The sequence below is a fragment of the Phalacrocorax carbo genome, chromosome 3 (genome assembly GCF_963921805.1).
Source record: "Phalacrocorax carbo chromosome 3, bPhaCar2.1, whole genome shotgun sequence".
Taxonomy (NCBI): Eukaryota; Metazoa; Chordata; class Aves; order Suliformes; family Phalacrocoracidae; genus Phalacrocorax; species Phalacrocorax carbo.
Window position 1 is genome coordinate 36203293 of NC_087515.1, and position 19607 is coordinate 36222899.

The 19607-nt window shown below is 44.0% G+C and overlaps 1 protein-coding gene across 2 annotated transcripts; it reads right to left on the minus strand.

The window, feature by feature from the left end:
* KAT14 (lysine acetyltransferase 14) lies at positions 1–19600 on the minus strand. 2 transcript variants are annotated; one of them, XM_064446489.1, is made up of 10 exons: positions 19103–19600; positions 16528–16646; positions 14349–14470; positions 11686–11867; positions 10715–11131; positions 9190–9761; positions 8509–8645; positions 7820–7995; positions 4474–4664; positions 1–1813 (listed from the first exon to the last, which is right to left on the minus strand). In XM_064446489.1, exons 1-10 carry the CDS (start codon positions 19356–19358, stop codon positions 1640–1642), a joined length of 2346 nt encoding a protein of 781 aa, XP_064302559.1. In that variant the 5' UTR covers positions 19359–19600; the 3' UTR covers positions 1–1639. The 2 variants fall into 2 exon arrangements, with proteins under 2 accessions (XP_064302559.1, XP_009498910.2); XM_009500615.2 differs by having other exon boundaries at positions 10715–11134.
* Positions 19601–19607: the final 7 nt, after the last annotated feature.

A 19607-nucleotide genomic window follows, 5' to 3' on the forward strand; every position in this document is an offset into this window, starting at 1 on the left:
TAGGCTTTTCCAAGGGAAGGGCTTTAATTCCATTCATAAAGACATATTTTTTTCCAAGTACAGCTAACTCATAACACCAGTAACATTGAAAATATTCACATAGTCATAAAGCATGTTAGTGCACACAACACTTGGATAGGTTCCTTTTCCCAGCCAGTAACACTATTTTTGTTTTGGTGAGGATGTACATTGGCTACACAAAAACATACTTGGTGTCCATCTCTCTTCTGTTACCAAACTGAAGACGCCGTTAGGGCAACTACTACTATAGCCAGGTACCCAACAGGTAGACACAGTGAATTAAGAACAAAGTCACATTGGTTGTGTAGCTCTCTATGGGGCTTGATGTGAAAAGAACAGCACAGTGGATGTGAGTTGTATTTAAAATGCACGGACTGACCTTCGGTCAGGCAGCAGAACAAACTGCCAGCTTACTGTTGTTCATCTGCAATAAAAGTCAGGGGGAGAGAGAGGCTGCTGAACTGTGGAAAAGGACAAGACCCCACTACTAGACAAACTGGGGTTTGTATTTTTTTAATTCTTGGTTATTTCCATTTATCCTTTGCTCTTCTCTTCACTTATACCTAGAGCCTAGATGTTTCCAAGTACTGGAACTGGCCCACCTCTACCCTCTCCTCCCTCCAAGCTGCAAACAGACAGACCAAAGCCTGCATTTCAAACATCACCACTGACTTTTGTTCTGGGTTCCTTCTAGCCAGAGCATCTGTAGCAGGAGGTGGATGCTGGAGCCTGTGAGGCTGGCTCTGTGGTTAGAGGTGTGCCCAAAGGTCTGATCTGCAACATCAACAATTGGCAGGTAGGTTGTAAGATTTCAAAGAGCTGATCTGGCAGCTGTCATGTCCTACCTCGCCTAGCTACAAACTCGCTTGACATCTTGTGCCTGACACAAAACACTGCGCACTACAAGAACTTCACATTGAGCACAGGGTCAACGAGGGGAAAGGAAGGCAGTAGGGAAGGAGTGGAAGAAAGACATCTCCCCGGAGCCTTGCATTCGGGATCACATGAATTCACACGCTTCTCATTATTCCTAAAACATGGTTCCAGTATTGGTGTTCTGACATGTGTAGAACTTTATTAATGTTAGCATCCAGCTAGATGCACCAATATCTTATTTCCCTTCACGTATTCAAGATATTGTTCCTAACAAAGCAATCCAAACACAGACATACTGTGGATGACTTAAGCATAGATGTTCATGTCCCATAAACAGAAACAAAAAAACCCTGTCAGTTGTTTTCAGATAGGCTTCAAAATTTGAAATCTGTGGGGCCCCTCTGAAGTGACAAGTATTTTTTTGTTTGGGTTTTGTTTGTCAATGAGGCTCTCCAAAGTAACAGTGGCAGGAAAACTCCCCATAAAGAATTTCAGTCTTCCTGTGGTTTCAGCATGTCCCAGTTGGGATTTCCAGGCCTCTCCCCTTGGAGTATAGGAATCAATCCTCTTGGACTGCAGTTTCAGCACACAGCATAGTACTGTTGACATCTGAAGTCCTAGGGATGAAGGCATCGGTGCAATCCAGCTCTCACATGCCAGCCAATGTCTTCTGCTGAAAGCTGTGGTAGTTCTTTGCTTGACAGTCTGGGCTTTTCGCAGACCCCTAGACAGCTCCAACAGATCAGCGCCGCAGCCTGAGAAAGAAGGCGTGCTTGCACTCCTTGCTGTCCAAGGGATAATATTTGTCATAAAAATCCAAAATGTATTCTTCAGTCTTAAATCCAAACTTTTGGTAGAGCAGCATAGCAGGGTTGCTTGCAGAGACGTGAAGGGTGACGTCTTTGCCCATGCAGGTCTGCCAAGGGAGGGGGAGAGGGGAAAAAATAAAAAAAACAACAACAAGGTATCACAGCAAAAGAATGAGACAGCCTCTGGGGGAATGCAGAGGTGAAGAGATTCGCCAGTTCAGGTATTCAAGGTACTGAGGAAATGCGAGAAAAATCACAGGCCTCGACACAGAAGTTACCGCACATAGCAACAGCGGAAAGGCAAAGGGAACACTGCCGTTCCTCTGAGCCTTTGTTTTTGGGAAACGTGGACTCTCTGACAGTGAAAGCAGGTTTTGGATTATAATTTGTTAGCTTTCCATAGTCAATTGCTAAGTAATTGTTAATTAAAACTAATCTCTGTGTACAGCACTGATCTCAAATACTTATTAACAATGGCCTGAAGAAAAGACAAAACATGCCAGGGGATCAGGCACCACGCTCGTTCCTGTCAGCAAACAGAGCTGAGCTCCCTGGGATCACGTGAGCAGCCCCAGCTCACCTCTGGGCTGTCACACTGGAATTCCTGTCTATCCCACCCAGCTCCTCTCCCATCCTTCAGGGCACAGCACTCGCCTCCTGGGAAGGCAGGGAATTCAGTTCAGACAGCAAATGTCAGGGCTGACGTTACTTTGAAGATCCCAGATTATTCTAACCAGAAGCTCTCTGACAAAGATGCCAACACAATAATTTTTTCCTGCTTTCATTTAGTGTTTTAACAGCATTCTATTTATATTTAATGTATTGTAACTCTAAGTAGGAACAGTAACATCCTTTAGGAAATTTCCATGGTAGATTTTTCTCTCCCCTTAGATCTCTGAGAGATCTTTCCCTTTGAATAAATAAATAAATAATAAAAAAAGGTAAAATAATCAAATTATCTGGATTAATTTTTGGGAAAAGGAAGTTGGAATGAGATTTTAAGATGATGCAGCTTGGTCCTCTGGGATGGATGCATTAGAGGGTAACTTCTAAAACCAACTCATCATTTGCATCAACGCATCTGCTGTTAGATTATGCTGTTCCCAAGAATCCATCCCAAACTCTGGACCGCTGATCCAAGAGACAGAGAATTACCCTTAATCCAACCAGTGTATGGAAGTGATTCTAGCTACAGAGAGCAGACCCTGGTGTCAGCCCAAGCAGGCTGCAAAGCAGCACATAAATCTGACGATTCAGGAACAGAAGGTCACAACCACCATTTCTTCTCTTCCATGACTAAATGCCTTCCACCACTGACAGATACTTGGCAATAGAAGAATAAATCTTGCATGAGCTGACAATATGCTGGTGATCTCTCGTTGCTTAGCAAGCCTAATCAGCCTCAAACCTGCTTGGCTCTCCTCAGTGTGATAACTTTATGCTAGTCTACCTGCAAGCAGAATTAGGTTAATTGGCTGTGATACATCCTACAGAAAGCTGTGATGATTTTTTACAGCTGACTTGCCAACATATCCCAACTATGCTGGAGAGACACGAGTCCAGCTGCTGGATCCCTGCAAACCTTGGCACATAGCTCACGCCTGTTCTCACTACGTGTTGACATCTCACATCAACGGACTACAGTTGAGAGCAATTTACTTAAACACTTTACACAGAGATGCTTGGGAAATGTAAGGGGTGAATTTAAAGTAGATGGGTTAGTGGCCTGTGTCAACACGTAGAGCAAAGAGACGTGGATACTGCAGAGAGCCTTGTAGGTAGAAGAGCTACCCTGAGGTGGCCCAGAAGAGCTATCCTCAGTGGAAACCGCCTTTCCAAGGTACAGATCACTATTCCCAAGGCTCTGCCAGCACTCCCTACCTCTCTTCAGCCAAACAAGTATGACGAAAAAGAGTTTCAATGGTGAGTTTTTGCTAGTGCAGCTCATCTTGACTAAAACAAGTTAAGAAATGTTTCACACAAGCAGCTCTGCCAAGAGAGTTCAGGGAGTGGTTAAAGTGCGGGCCCTGAAGAAGCACAGGAGGGCTCCAAAAAGGACATCTGTCTGCATCCTTACTCAAAATTAAGCTGGCTTTCATGCAATTTAATTCAAGAAAGTGAACGGAATTAAGGCCACCTGAATAACAGACATTCATTAAGAGATTTAATGAAGGTTAACTACTTTGATACCACCCGTTTAGTTAGCTCAGATTAATTCTCCCAATTGTCCCTGTGGAACAAAGCCCAGTACAAGCTAGTTTGAACAAATTTGAATGAGGTTGCAAACGCTTATTCTTTTTATTCAACTCAGCTGGATTTGAGCCAGAGTATTAAAAGTGAACAATTAAGATCAGTAAGTGATTTAATGTAACAGCCCTGGTCACAGAATAAACCTCCAGGTGTAGCCAAGAAAGCTGCGATAGATTCTAGCTGAATCTCCCCACTCTTATCTCATTTTTCTCTTCTAAACCCCAAATTTACAGTATTACTGTTGTGAACTATTGACCACTGGAGAATGCAAAGTTAATCCCAGAACAGCTAAAGCCTACAGCACCTCACTAACTGAGGACCTGTCCAGTATGGTTATTCTTCTAAATATATTTTAGTTTCTTCTTTTGAAGTGATTTCCCCCCATAAACGTTCACACGGGCTGCTGACAATCTCTGCAGGTGTGTAAGCATTATTACTTTCTAATATTTGCATGTGTGCACACAAGGAAGAAGGGAGAGCTAGTTCTTTAGCAGAAACGTGAGACTTTTTTCATTACCTGGATAAGATGGTAAATCATGAAGGTTGCAATCCCAGCTCTTCTCCACTCAGGGTGAACTAACAGAAAAGAGATGTAAGCTTCATTGTATTTCACATCTGGCACCATAAAGCCAAAGGCAATAATAACTTTCTTGTAAAGGACGACAACGCTGAAGTCTGGATACTGCAGGCATTCTGACAAATCAATTCCTATGGAGAAAGAGAGAAACAGCAGTTGAAAGCATGGCAAACCAAGTGTCACACTTGCACAGAAATTCAGGGTTTAAAGGCCTTTTACCAACACTCATTTGATCCCTTCCTTTTACCTTTATTCCAAAGCTCTGACATCAAGAGATGCTTCAACAAAACACACAGAGAAAACGAGACCTGCTTCCTAGTGGGGATTCTTGCATGGAGAAATTAATAAAGCTGACTTCCTCCCCAAATGACTCAAGGATGAAACTAAAGCTCAAAAAAGCATATTCTCTAAAACAGAATGGCTAAAAAAACCAAACAAACCCCACATGATCTCAGCACCCAACTAACCTTTCCTTGGTTTGCATTCTGAGCTTTATTAGCAGACTCTGCTAAGGACCCAGTTCTAAATAAGCATGTGGATAAAGATACTTGCATGTGCATATGTTTGCTGGATTGGGTCCTAGTAAGTTTGTGCCCCTTGCCCTGGGGCTCCTAAGGGCTGCAGAAACATTAATGGCCAAGGGTTTAATTCTTCATTTCACCTGGGCTGGGCCAGTAACAGGTTGGTGTACACCATTCCTATTCCAGTTGGCAAATGCCAAGTACCTGCCTGCAGACAAGCAAAGGGGGCCAGTTTGGAGTGTATCAGCCCAATACACTGGGTGAACCATCCTGTTTTTCCTGCAAACTCTCTCCAGCCACAGCACACGTGAAACTGGGTTTCAGCTTTGGCAGCATTACCGGCCTTTCTCTTTTCTCCACCTGGCCTTGAGCTCCTGCTCTTTCCTCTTGTGTGTACTGTTTGTGGAGCTGCACTGTGAACCTGACCACAGCTTTCAACCAAACACTTGCTTTTAGCATACAAATTCCCTAACCTGGGGCATGAAGCAGCCTCTCAGGCAGTGGTGCTTCTGTGAGTCAGAGGCTGGACAGAAACACCTGAGGCTGGTGACTTCTGAGTGGAGTTTGCTACCTTGCCTAATCACATTGCTGCTGCCGCCTAAGAGAATCCACACAGCATGTTAGGGCCAAGCAGTGCAGTTCAAGGCACAGAAGACTGCTTGGTAATTTGTGTGGACAGGCCCTAAATGAGGTGCAAGACATAGCGGAGCTGTGCCATAAATGTTAGTTTCAGCTTCAAATTGGCAATCGCAGATATATTTGGAACGTGGGATAACAAAATAGCAGAGTATGTTTTCCAGTAATGTTTATCACTCTTGATGAGATGCAAGACTTCATAGGGCACAAATAAGGGGGTGAATTATTTTCTTGCTTGAGAGTAAGCTGGGTGGAGTAAGACGTGGGAGGAATCGATTGGCAATAGGGAGACACGTTAATTATCTTGAGGCTGCAACTGACTGTGAAGTGCCTTACAGCATGTCTGTACAGGAACCCTACATTGCCCTGAGCAAACTGGCGTTGATGAAATGGTGCCGTCCCCTCAGCACAGTTATTCACGTAGGAAGATGCTTAGCTCAGTACGGTTTACCACTCAGTCTGCTGAGGAGAGGTTTCCCGTTAGGACATGAAGGCACAAGATACTGTGAGAGACAACAAGGGGGAATCTTATTTCACATCAGCTCATTTGCGGTAACTACCTGCAAACTTGTTTCTGCCTTGTGAAAAACAAGAACTCTGACGGGAAGGATTTGGAGAGGTGGAAGAACTAAGGCTTGGGCTCACCCCACCCAGGGAAGTGCCTAAAACTTAAAAATTCAGTCGAGGAGAGCATCACTATGAGAAGGCAGCTTCTCACGTGATGGGAGTGAGCACACCTAAGATCTCATTTACTGACTGTAACATCCCCCAAGCACACATGCTTTGGATGCCTAAACTTAGGTGGAATTACAGCTATTTCTCTGAACAACAGCGCTAGCTTAATGATGCCCTCCCAGCTGCACATCCCACTCCCTCCTCAGTCCTGAAGCTAAACCCTTTGCGTCCACAAAGACACTGCTTTATCTCTTGAAGCATCATCTCTTTGCTTAACTCTCCTGCTAAAACAGAACCAAGGTGCAATAAATCATATAATCCCAGCCTCAGAAAAGTTACACCGTGGAAGTGATTTTGATTCCTGTTTGCAGACCAATGGGAGTGCCAGCTTTCTGATTTAATGATGAACAGTTCACAGGCGGGTGGAACACACCCACGCTCCTTATGTTAAATAGAACAGGGTGAGTCCTGAAGAACTTAATGAAGGTGTGACCCAACTTGGCCAGAACTTCAAATGTATTATCAGCAGAGGAGAGACTATGACAAAGGGGTTCAGCCTCTGTTGGGATTGCAGGTGTCTCTCATTAGCTCCAAAACAGCTTGTGAAAGGGAAGGCATGCCATGTTATCTCCCCCCAAATTGTACAATGAGTAGCACAAAGAGCTCTGATCCTGACTACAACATAGGAGCACTGCTGAACTACAAACCCTGTTGAATCACTATCTGCAAATCAAAACGTAAAGCAAACAGTTACTTGGAATAAAGGTGTGTACTGTTTGTACTGGGCTTTTCTAAATTAGACTCCTGCGTTGTTTGCTGATCAGAAGCTGATCCATGCAGTAGACCAACATCACTATTATTATTTCAGAAAAAGACTACAGCCTCATAACTGCCCCCATAAAGGGCAGCCACTGTCCCCAAAAAGCCTACGGTTCAAGAAATGACATAAAAATTGATACCCAAGCTCTCCCATACCTTGAAAATACTGAGAAATAAAGGACATCACAGCGACGCTTACAGTTGTGAGGGCAATTCCCAAATTTCATGCCAACACACCCCGCTTATGGCTGCTAGGAAGAAACTTTCTCATGAAGCTAATGAACAGTTGATCTCTGGTACAAAACTGTTTACTTCAGCCCTTGAGTCTGCAAAAGGTTTCACTGGATGCTTAATTTTAGTAACCAGCTGCTCCTATTGGTGTCAATGGTGTTACCCAAAACAACCTATTTCTATAAATGCTGTGCTAATTAGGGCCTAATTGCCTAGTTCTAAATGATCTTGAAAGACAAAGGCACCAAACCCATGTCTCCATCTCAACTGCATTCCTATGACATCAGATAATGGTTTTCTAAGAACCGAGCCAGACACCAACTGAAGAAAAATTTGGCCCAAGAATATTTTTTGTGAACAGAACCACTTCCTTCTTAGAAAACCAAGTACTGAAGGAACCTTACCAGGCCAGAAGAATTCGTGGCACATGGAGTTTATAGTAGGGATGTGATTAGGGCGAACATAGCAGTAATCAATGGGTGCTTCTGGCTCAGCCTTCCAGTTGAGATCATTCCTGTGTGGATACGCCCGGATTTCTGCCAGCAGCCTGAGTTTTGGGGGCTTTGTCTCATAATCGCGCCTGCCAGTAACATGAAAAGCAAACACAAAAGGAGAGTGAGCAACAATAACTGCCACTGCAGCTGAATGGGTACTGCCCACGAAATACTTTCTGACATGCTCAACTTGGAACAAAAGAACAGAGTCTTCCATTCTTGTGCGAAAACAGCACCCAGCTCAGCAAAATCACCCTTGTGTCAGAGCCCAGGACACTTCCCAGATCCACAGCATGCCAAGCCAACCTCTCGGTACAGCAGGAGCAAGGAAATCATGGTTCTGACCCAAAAGCAGATATGACTTGCACTGAACAACTATGGTGATTCCCTCTCTGCCCTGCCCTCTCTTGGAGATTCCCCTTCCCAATGCAGGACCAGTTTAACTACTCAGCTAAATAAAACACTATCCTCTCAGGGTTACCATAGTATACTGGGTTGTACTTCAGGGATGAGTGAGGAGCACTGCCCAAGAAAGGTGTCCTCTCCGTGGGCTGTCCGTTCACAAGCCAAGAGCAAACTCAACCTCTGACCACCTGTACCTGATGTAAGGTTTCAGAACACGGGATGTGTAAGGACTGACAATACTATGGTCTGTCAGCAGGTCTTCTGAGCCTACCAGTCGATACAGAAACTTTGTTGTCTGCTGTCGATATCCCTTCATGGCAGGCAGCATTGTCTATATGTACAAAAAAATGCAGAACAGGAAGATTAGTCAATGACTTAACACAGGGGAATCATATGAACATAGAGAGAATAAAGGCCTTTCAACCCGACAGGATGGACTGGACCCACACACACAGTATGACAGTCCCACCTCAGAGGGCTTTGTTGTGCACACTCAGATTTAGCACCCAAACCTATGAGCCACATGCATCACTCAGAAGCGCTGCAAGTGAACTCCCTCCTACATAGCGTGAAGGAGCAACCGCCTATTTGAGTACTTTCAGGCCTCCACCATCAGTGTTCGGGCAGGGCTGGAGTAAAAATACATAGCTATTGGTGGTGCTGACACTGACAGACAACTGTGCTGTACAAGCATGTCCCAAGAAGAAAGGGACTTGTGAGAGCATTGGTGGGGACGCAGCCCCAGGCTAAAATTAGTTGTTCACATAATCCTTTTCACTTTGGGAGTCAGATAACCTCAAGGTGACACTGCTGTATGCGCCAAAAGCTCTAAAACAACCAGTGCCAAAAGCTTGCTTAGATCTGGAAACACTCACCTGGTACCTGTCCAAGATCCTAAAGTCCTGGCTAGTAGTTCTGTATGTTGCTTGCCCTACTGGGGACCTGGAAACACCTCCTTCTTTAGCTCCATAAATCCCATCAACCAAGAGCAGTGCAGCATTCACAACTTGGTCCAAGTCAAAGAGTGGCAGTCCTCTTTCCCTCTTGGCCTGCCTGACTATCAGCTTGCGCCTCAGTCTCCGGGCCTCTGGGGTCATGCTCATGGCATTAGGACAGGCTTCCAGTCTCTTCAGCAGCAGCTTTTCTTCATAGATGCTAACAGAGGTATGCTTCGGAGCTCTGGGTTTAGCATCCTTTTCCAGCTGTTGCTTCCTCTTGTCTCGCCCCCTCACCTGCAGCGATGCACTTGACTCTTCAGGATCTTCACTGTCACCTTCCATCCTTTCTGCTTTTTCTTCTTCACTCTCCACCTCTTGTTTGATCTGCTCGGCTGTCTTCACTTTTTTTCTACTTGCTATCACAGTGCCAGCACCAGCTGTCCCACTGGGAGGGGGCACATACTCTATTCCTGGGTCTATGACTCCATCTCCTTCCATCTCCTCATCATCTGTTCAACAGATCAAAATATTCCAGGAAAAAATGTAAACATCAAAGCCCCACTTCAAAAAGGGTTGTCACAGGACTTTTCTGCTAAGGAGAAATAATGCAGGTTTAACCAACACACTCCATTTTCTATATGCTTCTGGACCACCTGATTTTGGACAGGAGTCTGGTTTCAGGACACAGAATCAATCCTGCTCCTAAGGTGTCTTGCAGTTTGGCATCCAAAACTATGGCTCATGCTCTTTGACAAGTGTTCAATTGTTGAAAATTCCTGAAGACTGGGGATCAAAAGGTCAGGCTGGTGAGCTGTATCTTTAGCTAGCATACCCTCGAGAAGTTCTGTTTAAACTGAGGGAGCAGTTACAAGTCACGGAAGCGTGGGATTTGTCCCTCTACAGAACTCGATTATCCTTCCTTCCAACAAGAAGTGCTTGATTCTCAGCTTCCCCAATTTCCCCTGACTGAAATGTAACGTTTGTTAATTGGGTTGTTTGAACTTATAGAACTACTGGAACATTACCATGAAAACTAAACATTATAATGAAAACTAATTTCTCCCATTTAAGAAACAGTTGAGGCAGAATCAGAGCTGCTATCTAACAGCACAGTCTGGGCTGAAGTGAAATGCTTATGCTGAGGGGTACAGCAGTTGCTAGGTGAAATCTTCCACCCAGTGCTTATTCAGGATCCCCTGGAAGGTGATAATGGTGATACTTTCTGACCTTAGAAGCTGGCAATACAGCTATAGAAAAGATTTACATACAACTAAGACAAACAGAATTTTACCAGTTATTTTCCATCTTATGTTGAAAAGATCCTGCAGCTCATTGGAAGTTTGGGGTTTTTTCTGTGGTTTTTTTTGAGTTTGGGTTTTTGTTTTGTTTTGTTTTTTAAAAAACATCTTCCTTAACAACTACATATAGCTTATTATTAAAGAAAAAACATGTCATCTCTTACCATGAAACAGAGCCTGTGGTGGCATGACATCTGGGATGAGGTCTGCTTCTGAGAGAAGGCTGGGAGTAGCTGAATGTGAGGCTGGAGTACCAGGAGCAGAGAAGTCCAGAGATGGGGAAGGAGAAGGGCTTGTCAGAGGAGTGCGATCTGAAGAGCTCAAGGAGGAGAAGTCAATCACCTCTCCCTTCTCAAGGACAATATCGGGACGACGGCCTCGACTGGTGAATTTAACGGGGGTGGAGGAAGTACTGCGGTCCAGGAAGCCAGCTGCCTCCTTCTGGGCTCTACGAATATCCTTGGCTTCCTGAGTGCGAGATCTCTTCTCCTTCAGCTCCATGGCCGATTCGACTGGATTGCGGCTTACTCGCTTCCTGAGTCCTTCCACAGTAATGATGGGATCCAGAGGTGGCTTTGAAGCTGCTAAAGAAGTAGTTTGCTTATTGTAACAAACACTGAGCTCCTGCAGTCACTGGGTACATACTTTACAGTCAGAAAAACACAATCACTACAAAGCTTAGAAGATGTATCTTCAAAATATACAAGAAATTCACTCCAGGACGTGGAGCCAATGCACCATTAAAGCCTTATTTAAGCCCCAATTTTGCTCCTCTGCACAGAAGGGAATTTGCATCTGGTGTGGAAAACACATTAAAAAAGCCCTCCCCAGGGTAAAAAGGAGCAGAGAAATTGTAGATTTCAGGACCAAAAACCTGAACAAAACTCAAAAGCCTTGAAATCGGTTAGCACAATGCAAAAAGAAAATAAAATATAACAGGCTTCTCGTACTACAGCATATGCAACATGCTGTTATCATAAATCAAGCATTACAGCAGGGCTAAACTAAGAAAAAACAAAAAATTTGTGCACCATAACTGTCCACACACATAAACACACTGTTTTAAGTAAACTTTTCCCAAGTCTTCCAGCTCTGGCTCAGCTGGGAGCCTACGTGCCACTGGGAAAAGATTTACCTTTTGCCTTTAGTGCAGATGCAGACAACTTCTCTCCTTCAGGTTTCATTGTTGGGGGTTTATTATGAACCAGCTTCCACCACCCTGGCTCTCCAAATTCCTGTGCCCCTGAGCGGAAAAACAAGGGGCTCCCTACAGAGAGACAGCCAGCGACTGTGCTCCACCATGTTGAGGTCTTTTTCCTATGGTGAGAGAGGGGAAAACAAGCCTTAGGTCCCCACTTGCCAGCTGTGCTTTCATCCTGAAGCCTCCTCCCTCTGCCAAGACGGAAAGGACAGAGTGCTTCTGCCTCTGGCACTGATGCAGGGGGATGATGTACTCCCTACACCCCATCCTCAAAGACGCTAAAGATTAATTGATTTCTTTTCAAACAGAACCACTCTGAAGGGAAAACGCCAACATACTGGTGGGCTCTGGTGCACAAAGTGCTGTGTACACATGCTCCATAAATGCCACGCAAATGCAGCACAGCAAGACACAATTTTTCTTTGAGCCACCATACGCTGAGCCTACAAAGGAGAGGTCTATCCTGCCACCGGAACCCCCAGCTTTCAAATGCTGGCGTTGCTACCTTCATTAACAATTTCATGATACAAGACCAGGATCCTAGCGATAGCTGTGTTGACCTGACACTGCAGAGCCATATTCCATTACTGAAGATGGCAAACAGGACTCTGGGTGCACAGGACAGAAGCAAGGAAAAGGTAGTGACAAAGGCATCACTCTGCACAGAAGGAAAGACAAACTTAACTTAGATGCCTGCCTTGACTACTCTGAGATTTCATTCAGCAAAGCACGCTCCCAGAGCTGTAGTACAGGATCCCTCAGACTGAATTTACAAAGGGAGTTGGGATCTGACCACTCTGCCCTCCATAGCTGCAGCCTTGTCAGGCACTGCAGAGAAGCAGAGTTAGATGTCTGACAAATAAATTGCGATAACAATGGAGCTGCAGGAAGCAGCAAGGTAACAGAGTATGTGTCCTTGTCCCACAGACACATGCATGCGATACATCTCTGCTTGGGGACTCTTGTTGTAAAATTTCTCCTGCAGCATGGGGAAGAGTCAATGTACTAGTCAACACACCAGTCAGCCACACTTACTGAACTATTTTTGAAGCACGTTTTTGGCCACTTGGGAGGCAGGGAGCCACATTTAAGCCTTTTACCCTGCAGGGCAGTGCAACCTACTGGGCATCAGTGCAATTTTTGTTCCTGTAAGAACTAGTCACATTGTTTGGGGAAGACATAAGAATAAATCTTTAAAAATTGCCCCAACAATGGAGGTAATCCCTTGGCTACTGGAGAATCAGGTTCACGGTGTAGAGTCTAAACCCTTATTTGCACAGGATCTCGGGACTCCTCCCTGCCTTTGCACACCTCCACTGGTAAAAACTTCAGTACTTGGGCTAGGCTTGGCCAAGCAGGTATTCGCTACTGTCTGAGTGTTGCCAGTTACACATCTTGGGGTACTGGCCCTCAGACGTGGGGGATTAAACTCAAGTGCCGCAGATCAGAGTTCAGAGCGTCACAGTAAGTCTTGATAAGCTGTGCTTTAATATGCCAAGGAAGTAAAGCATGGCATGCCTTGAACCACTACACACGTTTCAGCTGTCCCTGCTCCATCAGTGGCTTGTCCAGGCAAGTGGGGTGACTATGTCTGAGGCCAGTAATCACTTCACCTGAATTTAATCAGAGCAAGGAGTGGCCAGTTCCCAGGGCAGGTCTCTAAAAGCAGGAGCAAACCCTGGGAGGTGATGGCTCCCTGAGCAAGGGACAATGGGCCACCAGCTGCCTTCCTGTCAGGGTCCCCGTTGTTTCCAGAGGAGACAAATGCTAACAAACTGAGAACAGAGCAAGGAGGCACAGACAAACAATGAAAGCAAAGCCAAAGAGCAAATCTGGTTAGTGGAAAGGCCGGATCTTACAACAGAGAAATCCCTGGGGAAGAAAAGAAGCTGTGAAGGCTTGCTCAGTTCCTTTCCTGCCTCCCTAGCACATGTATTAACAGCGAGACTTGGGTTTGACAGCTTCAGCGCACTCAGGAAAAAAGTGCTGTTCACCTCTACAGCACACAGCTCACTGTGCTGCGAAGGCTGCCCTTTACGAGAAGGGTTCTTACTCCAACAGCTCCTTTCTTTACACACACATTTCAGTGGTTTGTAATGCCTGCTATGTAAAAGCTATTTCATTAAGAGCCAAAACAAATTAACAGACAAGGCAGAATTTTCTTTCTGGAAAACTGGGTCTGTGCAAGCTTTATAATCAAGTAACATGGCACTTTGCTGGACCTCTTTTTTTTCCCCCTCTTTAAATCCTGGTGACATCAGTACTAGCCCATCCATTGTGTGTCTATTTAGAAATACTCAAAGGCTTTGCAGGTTCAGACACTACCTACCGAGAGATAAGAAATAACCCAAAATGTATGCATTTACATTACTTCTGTGTGACATTCTTAGGGTTGTTTTTCCCCACTAAGAAACGCTTATTCTTTCTCAAGAGTAACCCTCATGCCTACATTCAGGTTCTCAATATTAAGCCCTCCAATTTTCTCACTAGTGAGGCCCAACAGAGACATCTCCAAATTAACCAGGATTCTTGTCCATCTGTATAATAGGTTTTAATTCCTTTGGCTCACCAACCAAAGGGAAACATCACGTCTTTACCTGTTCCCTAATAAGAAAGTCCAGTGTTTCTCAATAAAAGCACAAATATCTTCTTTCCATCTGAAGTACCCCTGACGGCCCGTTCCTTCCAGTGACAAATTGTACATTGCCAGCATGACAACCTGGAACAGAAAGTGTTGATACTAGTGAATCTTTTCCATTTCATCTGCTGATCTGTACCCCCCCAGCTGCCACACACACACAAATCTTTGCTCCCTCATAAATATCTTGGTTTTGCAACATCTCATAGGCAACTTCTGCAATCCATCTTCCCACTTTCATGCTGCCCATTCTTGTCTTTCTATTGTTAGATGCACATTCTCCCAGAGATTTCTCCATCCTAGGGGAATAACAAGCTGCCTAGTTATGCAGGTTTATGCTGAGATACAAGCTTTTGCAGCAGTTGTATAAATGAATTATATCACAGCTGGGATCTGAATGTAGTGTGGAGGTAGGGAAAAGTTTTTCAAAAAATGGTCACAAGTAATCTCACTATATAATCCATCTAGTGACAACGATCCTTCTAAATACTTACTGTTACATTTCAAGCTGAACAGACTGAAAAGTCTCTGTAAAATTATATTATACCTACTAATAGTTCTGGGTATACAAGAATGACATTTGTCTTCAGGTGATCTTCATTAAACACAATCCATTTACAGCTCATTCACGTGCTTCACAAACCAAAATCCACGTCTGACCTATTACATGCCTAAACTAAAAGGCAGGTTTGAAAAATATCACACCTTTTTGTAAGTAAATCCTAAGTGACCAACCGTTAATTGCATTTACCCAATTCATTTGAATACAACTAAAACCAGCTGGGCTGGGACCATCTTTCAACAATCACACAGCCTCGACTTGGATACTACTTCCAGTAAGGACTTATTTTTCACTGTCAGAGAAGTTTGAAGTGTGTTTTTCTTTGGAAGATGGGTCTCCTCACAGTGGGCCATAGCTTTCTGGAATGCATCAGTGAGGATGCAAAAATGAGGAAACACAGACAGCCTTAATGGCCCCTGTACCCTATTTCTGCCTCACAACCCCTCGTAGCTTGATAAAAAAACCTATTTATCTAGGTCTTTGCAAAGTCAGGTGGGACAGTGTCTCAGGACTTGAAAAGCAATTCTCTTTTCAACTGCCTAAAGGTAAGGACCCGTTGAGGCCACATACTCTGGAAAAAAAATCCAGAAATCCCTGTCCCCATTTCTCCTACTTCTGAAGTAGGATTTGACCACTTCCCTCAATTTGACTTACCCAGAAGCAGCAGCAGCCCTGGCTGCTGGAAGCCTTGGGAGATAGGCTCTTCACTAGCCAACTTTCTTCCTCACCCATTTGATTTTGTCTGTCCCTTCCTCATACCACTCTGAAGAGACCTGGGTGTAATGCTAGCGGCCTTTGCTCTCCAGATCTGTAACTTGCTGAAACTCTGCCAGTCTGGTAGCCACAGACTGCAACGCCAGCCTTTTCTCCTGCACAGCCCAGCACTGGGCACCATGAGAAAGCATTGTAGGAGTTACAACTGATGTTTTAAATGATCTATTATGAGACAACACACCACTACTGTCCCAAAGGATGCAAAGAGACATCTCACACATACTGCCTGATGCTCAGCATGTGGAAACACTTAAAGCTGAGCAACAGCTACTGCCTGATCAAATTCATTTTATGCAAAGGCAGCCAGCACTGGCTTCCTGATGCTCCAGCACCCTGCTTAGGGCAAGATGATGTGCATCAGTCTACCCATATGGTGGCTGCTGTATAATGCAAGGGATTTTGATTGCTCAGGTGTGCAAGTGACTGAAATAGCAAATTCCGGCAAGGACTGTTGCTATTGAGTAAGCAGTCAGGTTGGAGCTTTGCGTTCAGGGAGCTGGCAAGCCTTCTGTTTGTAAAATTGCATCCATTTTGCTTTTCCAAACCTGTCTGAAGCCATGAATTCATGAGCAACATAAGGGGAAGGGAAAAAAAAATTTTAAAAAATTGTGGTTTGTATGATTATCTTTTCATTTACCTGCCAAATGCCCAAATTCTAATTATTAGCTAATTAATTTCTGAAGTTCATGCATATCTTTTTGTTGTTACCTATACCTGATCCTCCTTTTCTAGGTAGCACATACACAACAAACAATTTTAGAAAGTCCTGTAGTTGTTCTGCTGGCACAAATGTTTTACTTACTTGTTGCCACGTTAATCTCAGCCGTTCAAATTGCTCCTTCCCATCTTCTGAGCAATCGGAGCAAGTAAATCTGAAAAAATTATCTCCTTTGAGGTAGCTGAGCTGTTCTCTCAGTTGACCTAAAATGAATGGCAAAAATAAATTTCTTCATCCTTTTATGGAAAGAAGTACTGCAAAGGAGATTTGTATTTCCTACAACATCAGGCAGAAAAGTACTTTTTGCCTTGTTCCCAGAGTCCAGAGACCCAGACGGTTCCCAGGAAGCATCAGAACTTGCTGCGATGGAAGGCGCAGATTCATTTCACAGTTGCAGCAGCCAGCAATGACCAACTGAAAAGCACAGGCATAAAAAAGGGGCGTTCTACTTAACATCTGAATGCAGGTATAAAGCCAAGGATTTCCTTGTTTCTGCTGCACTTCTCATTCTTTTTTGCTTCCCCAGGATAACCTATATGCTTCAATAAATAACTGTTTTCCCACTCCACTTAAAAAAAAAAAAGTTGACCTGTTTAAAAAAAAAAAAAGGTATGCTCCTGCAAAGGCTATAAGAATACACAAGCTTTCTCTTTCATGTCGTCTTTCCACTCACTGCTACATGTCTCTACAGCTCTCTCTTTCCCTGCCTGCGAACTGTTACTAAAGGAGGGCTGTCAGTCCTTGTTTACAGCAGCCTCCAGGATGCACTGCAGCAGACAAGGTGTTCATGGTATTTATTTTTCCTCTCAGGAAAAGATCTTCTTTCCTTGAGACTGACAGCCACAGGAACAGCCCAACATTATAAGCAAATACTTTTTCTTGAGTGCATTCGATACATTAGATCCCAAATCAGCAAAGCACTTCAGCATATGCTTTGCTGTGTAAAGCTAACCCTGCATAAATGTTTGTCTGAACAAAAGCAATCCTTTGGGATAGAGCCACCTGTAAAACCCCATGCATCCAAAATTACAGGCTCTAATTCAGTGTTTCTGCAGCAGAGAAAAAAAAAAAAGCCTTATATGAATCAGGACTTCTAAACTCACCAGAGCTTAATTTACACAAATATGAAAAATTAAAAAATAAAATCACAGGACTAGGAAACAGTTAAGACCACAGCGTTTCTGAAAATTCACACATGAAAGGTCTTTCTCTAACAGTATGACATCTTTTTTACTGTATAACGACACCAGATCAAGCATTTGCAATATATGGATGCTTTGTTTCTGTAGTGAATTGCAGAATCCAGCTATCAAAGTTGCACCTACGTCTGATGGGGAAACCCCACCCACACTTAGTAGATTAAAAGAACTTCTAGATGGCGATTCAATGTAAAAAGTGATCATTTGTCTGAGCTTGTTGGTGACTTTCACAAGTATAACTGAACAATTGGCAGAGAGAGCAGTATTTCACTCTTCCAGCTCATTTACTTTGCACACTTTTATCTAGTTACTGTTGCCCTGTGACTGGCTTTTCCTGCTCTTTGGATTTGTTCCACCACAACAAGAGAGAGGAACATCTTTGTAAAATAAAATAAACTGAGTGTTAAATCAAGTGCTCTAAGATGAAATATCTTACGGTACCTTTAACACTGCTCCATTGTTTTTTATTAATACATTTCAAGTTAATATATCCGTTTAACTGCATAATACCTTAATAGCACTATGTTGGTTCCATTACATTAACATCAAAACACTAACATGCTTAGAGAGGAGCTTTCTACACAGTAACTTTTGGCAAATTCTAAGACGGCAAAAAGGGCAGCTCTAACATATCTGCAAGGCAGGTGCCACCTGAAAAGTTCACTATTTCTGGCCACAAATAAAGCAAAATACAAACCCAAAACCAAACACACACACACCCAAAAAAACCCAAACCCAAACCAAACAGTCCTTAGCAATATCTTGCTTTTGGATCTAATAGTAGATCCAATAATCCCAAATTTAGAAAGTAAAGTCAGTCAGTTACATTGCTAACAGCACAGACGTTACGCCAAGCAGCAGTAGCAGAGGGATCAAGTTCTGCAGCTTGCGCCAAACTCCTCCCAAAGCTAGCTGCTACAGGCTGGACATGCTTCTGTGAAAGTTAAATTCAATTCACATTATCAGGAAACCATAAAGGTTGAGATTTAGCCATATGCTCCACAGATGTGACAAACCGTCCAGGAAGAAAAAAAATAAAGTAGTAACACTATCCCAAAGCCCTTTTCCTCCACAGGAAGAGCTTTACAACAAGTATCATTACCTTTATCTGAGTGAGCCAAACTGCTTGGCCAAAGTCCCTTAAACACACTAGCAGCAAGACTCGGGAGGGTGTGCACGTTTCTGAAGTTATACCCTTATTCTTTACTAATTAAAGAAGACAGTCCCATTTCTTTACAGGGAACGACAGCTTTGGACACCCGTACGGTTCATGGATCAAAGCACCTAACGCACACCGCTAGCATCAGGCTAGCGCCGAGACAGCCTTTCTCCTCCAACATAGGATGGCATACTGCTAAACAAGACCTAACCCATAAAATAGGCACACAGGACAGCGTAACCACCTTGCAAACAACAACCCCTGTAGTGCAAGCGAGACGCAACACAACAGGCAGGCTTACTTGCAGGAATCCACTTCTGACACTTCTCGCAGTAGTAGGACATCTCCTCCATCCAGGATGCGTCACCTTCGTCGCTGTTCAGAGAGTCCCCGCTCTGGTCGTGCGACAAATCTACCGAAGCCTGGTCTTCAGACTCAACAATGAGGAGGGTCTCCCCTTCCACCTCACCCTCCTCCAGGCCCTCTGAGGTGGAGGTCCTGGTGGCTTCATCATCATGCCGGCTCAGCAGCCCACTCATGTGTACGTTATTAGCCATTCTAGATAGTGTCTGCGTAACAAGGAGCTATTCCTCCCCTCATTGACAAGTCCATCCACGCTGGATGTGCTGGCCAAGTCTCCACAAAGTACTGATGACAGAGGAAATGTTTTCTGTCCACCCTATAGCTTTTGGGACTGGATTATAACCTATCCAAAAGAAACAGTCTTTCACAGATTACCTCTGTTAGCTGAAACACTTGCATGTAGTTAAATAGCAATGAGCTCCAAACGTCTTTAATCAAGCTTC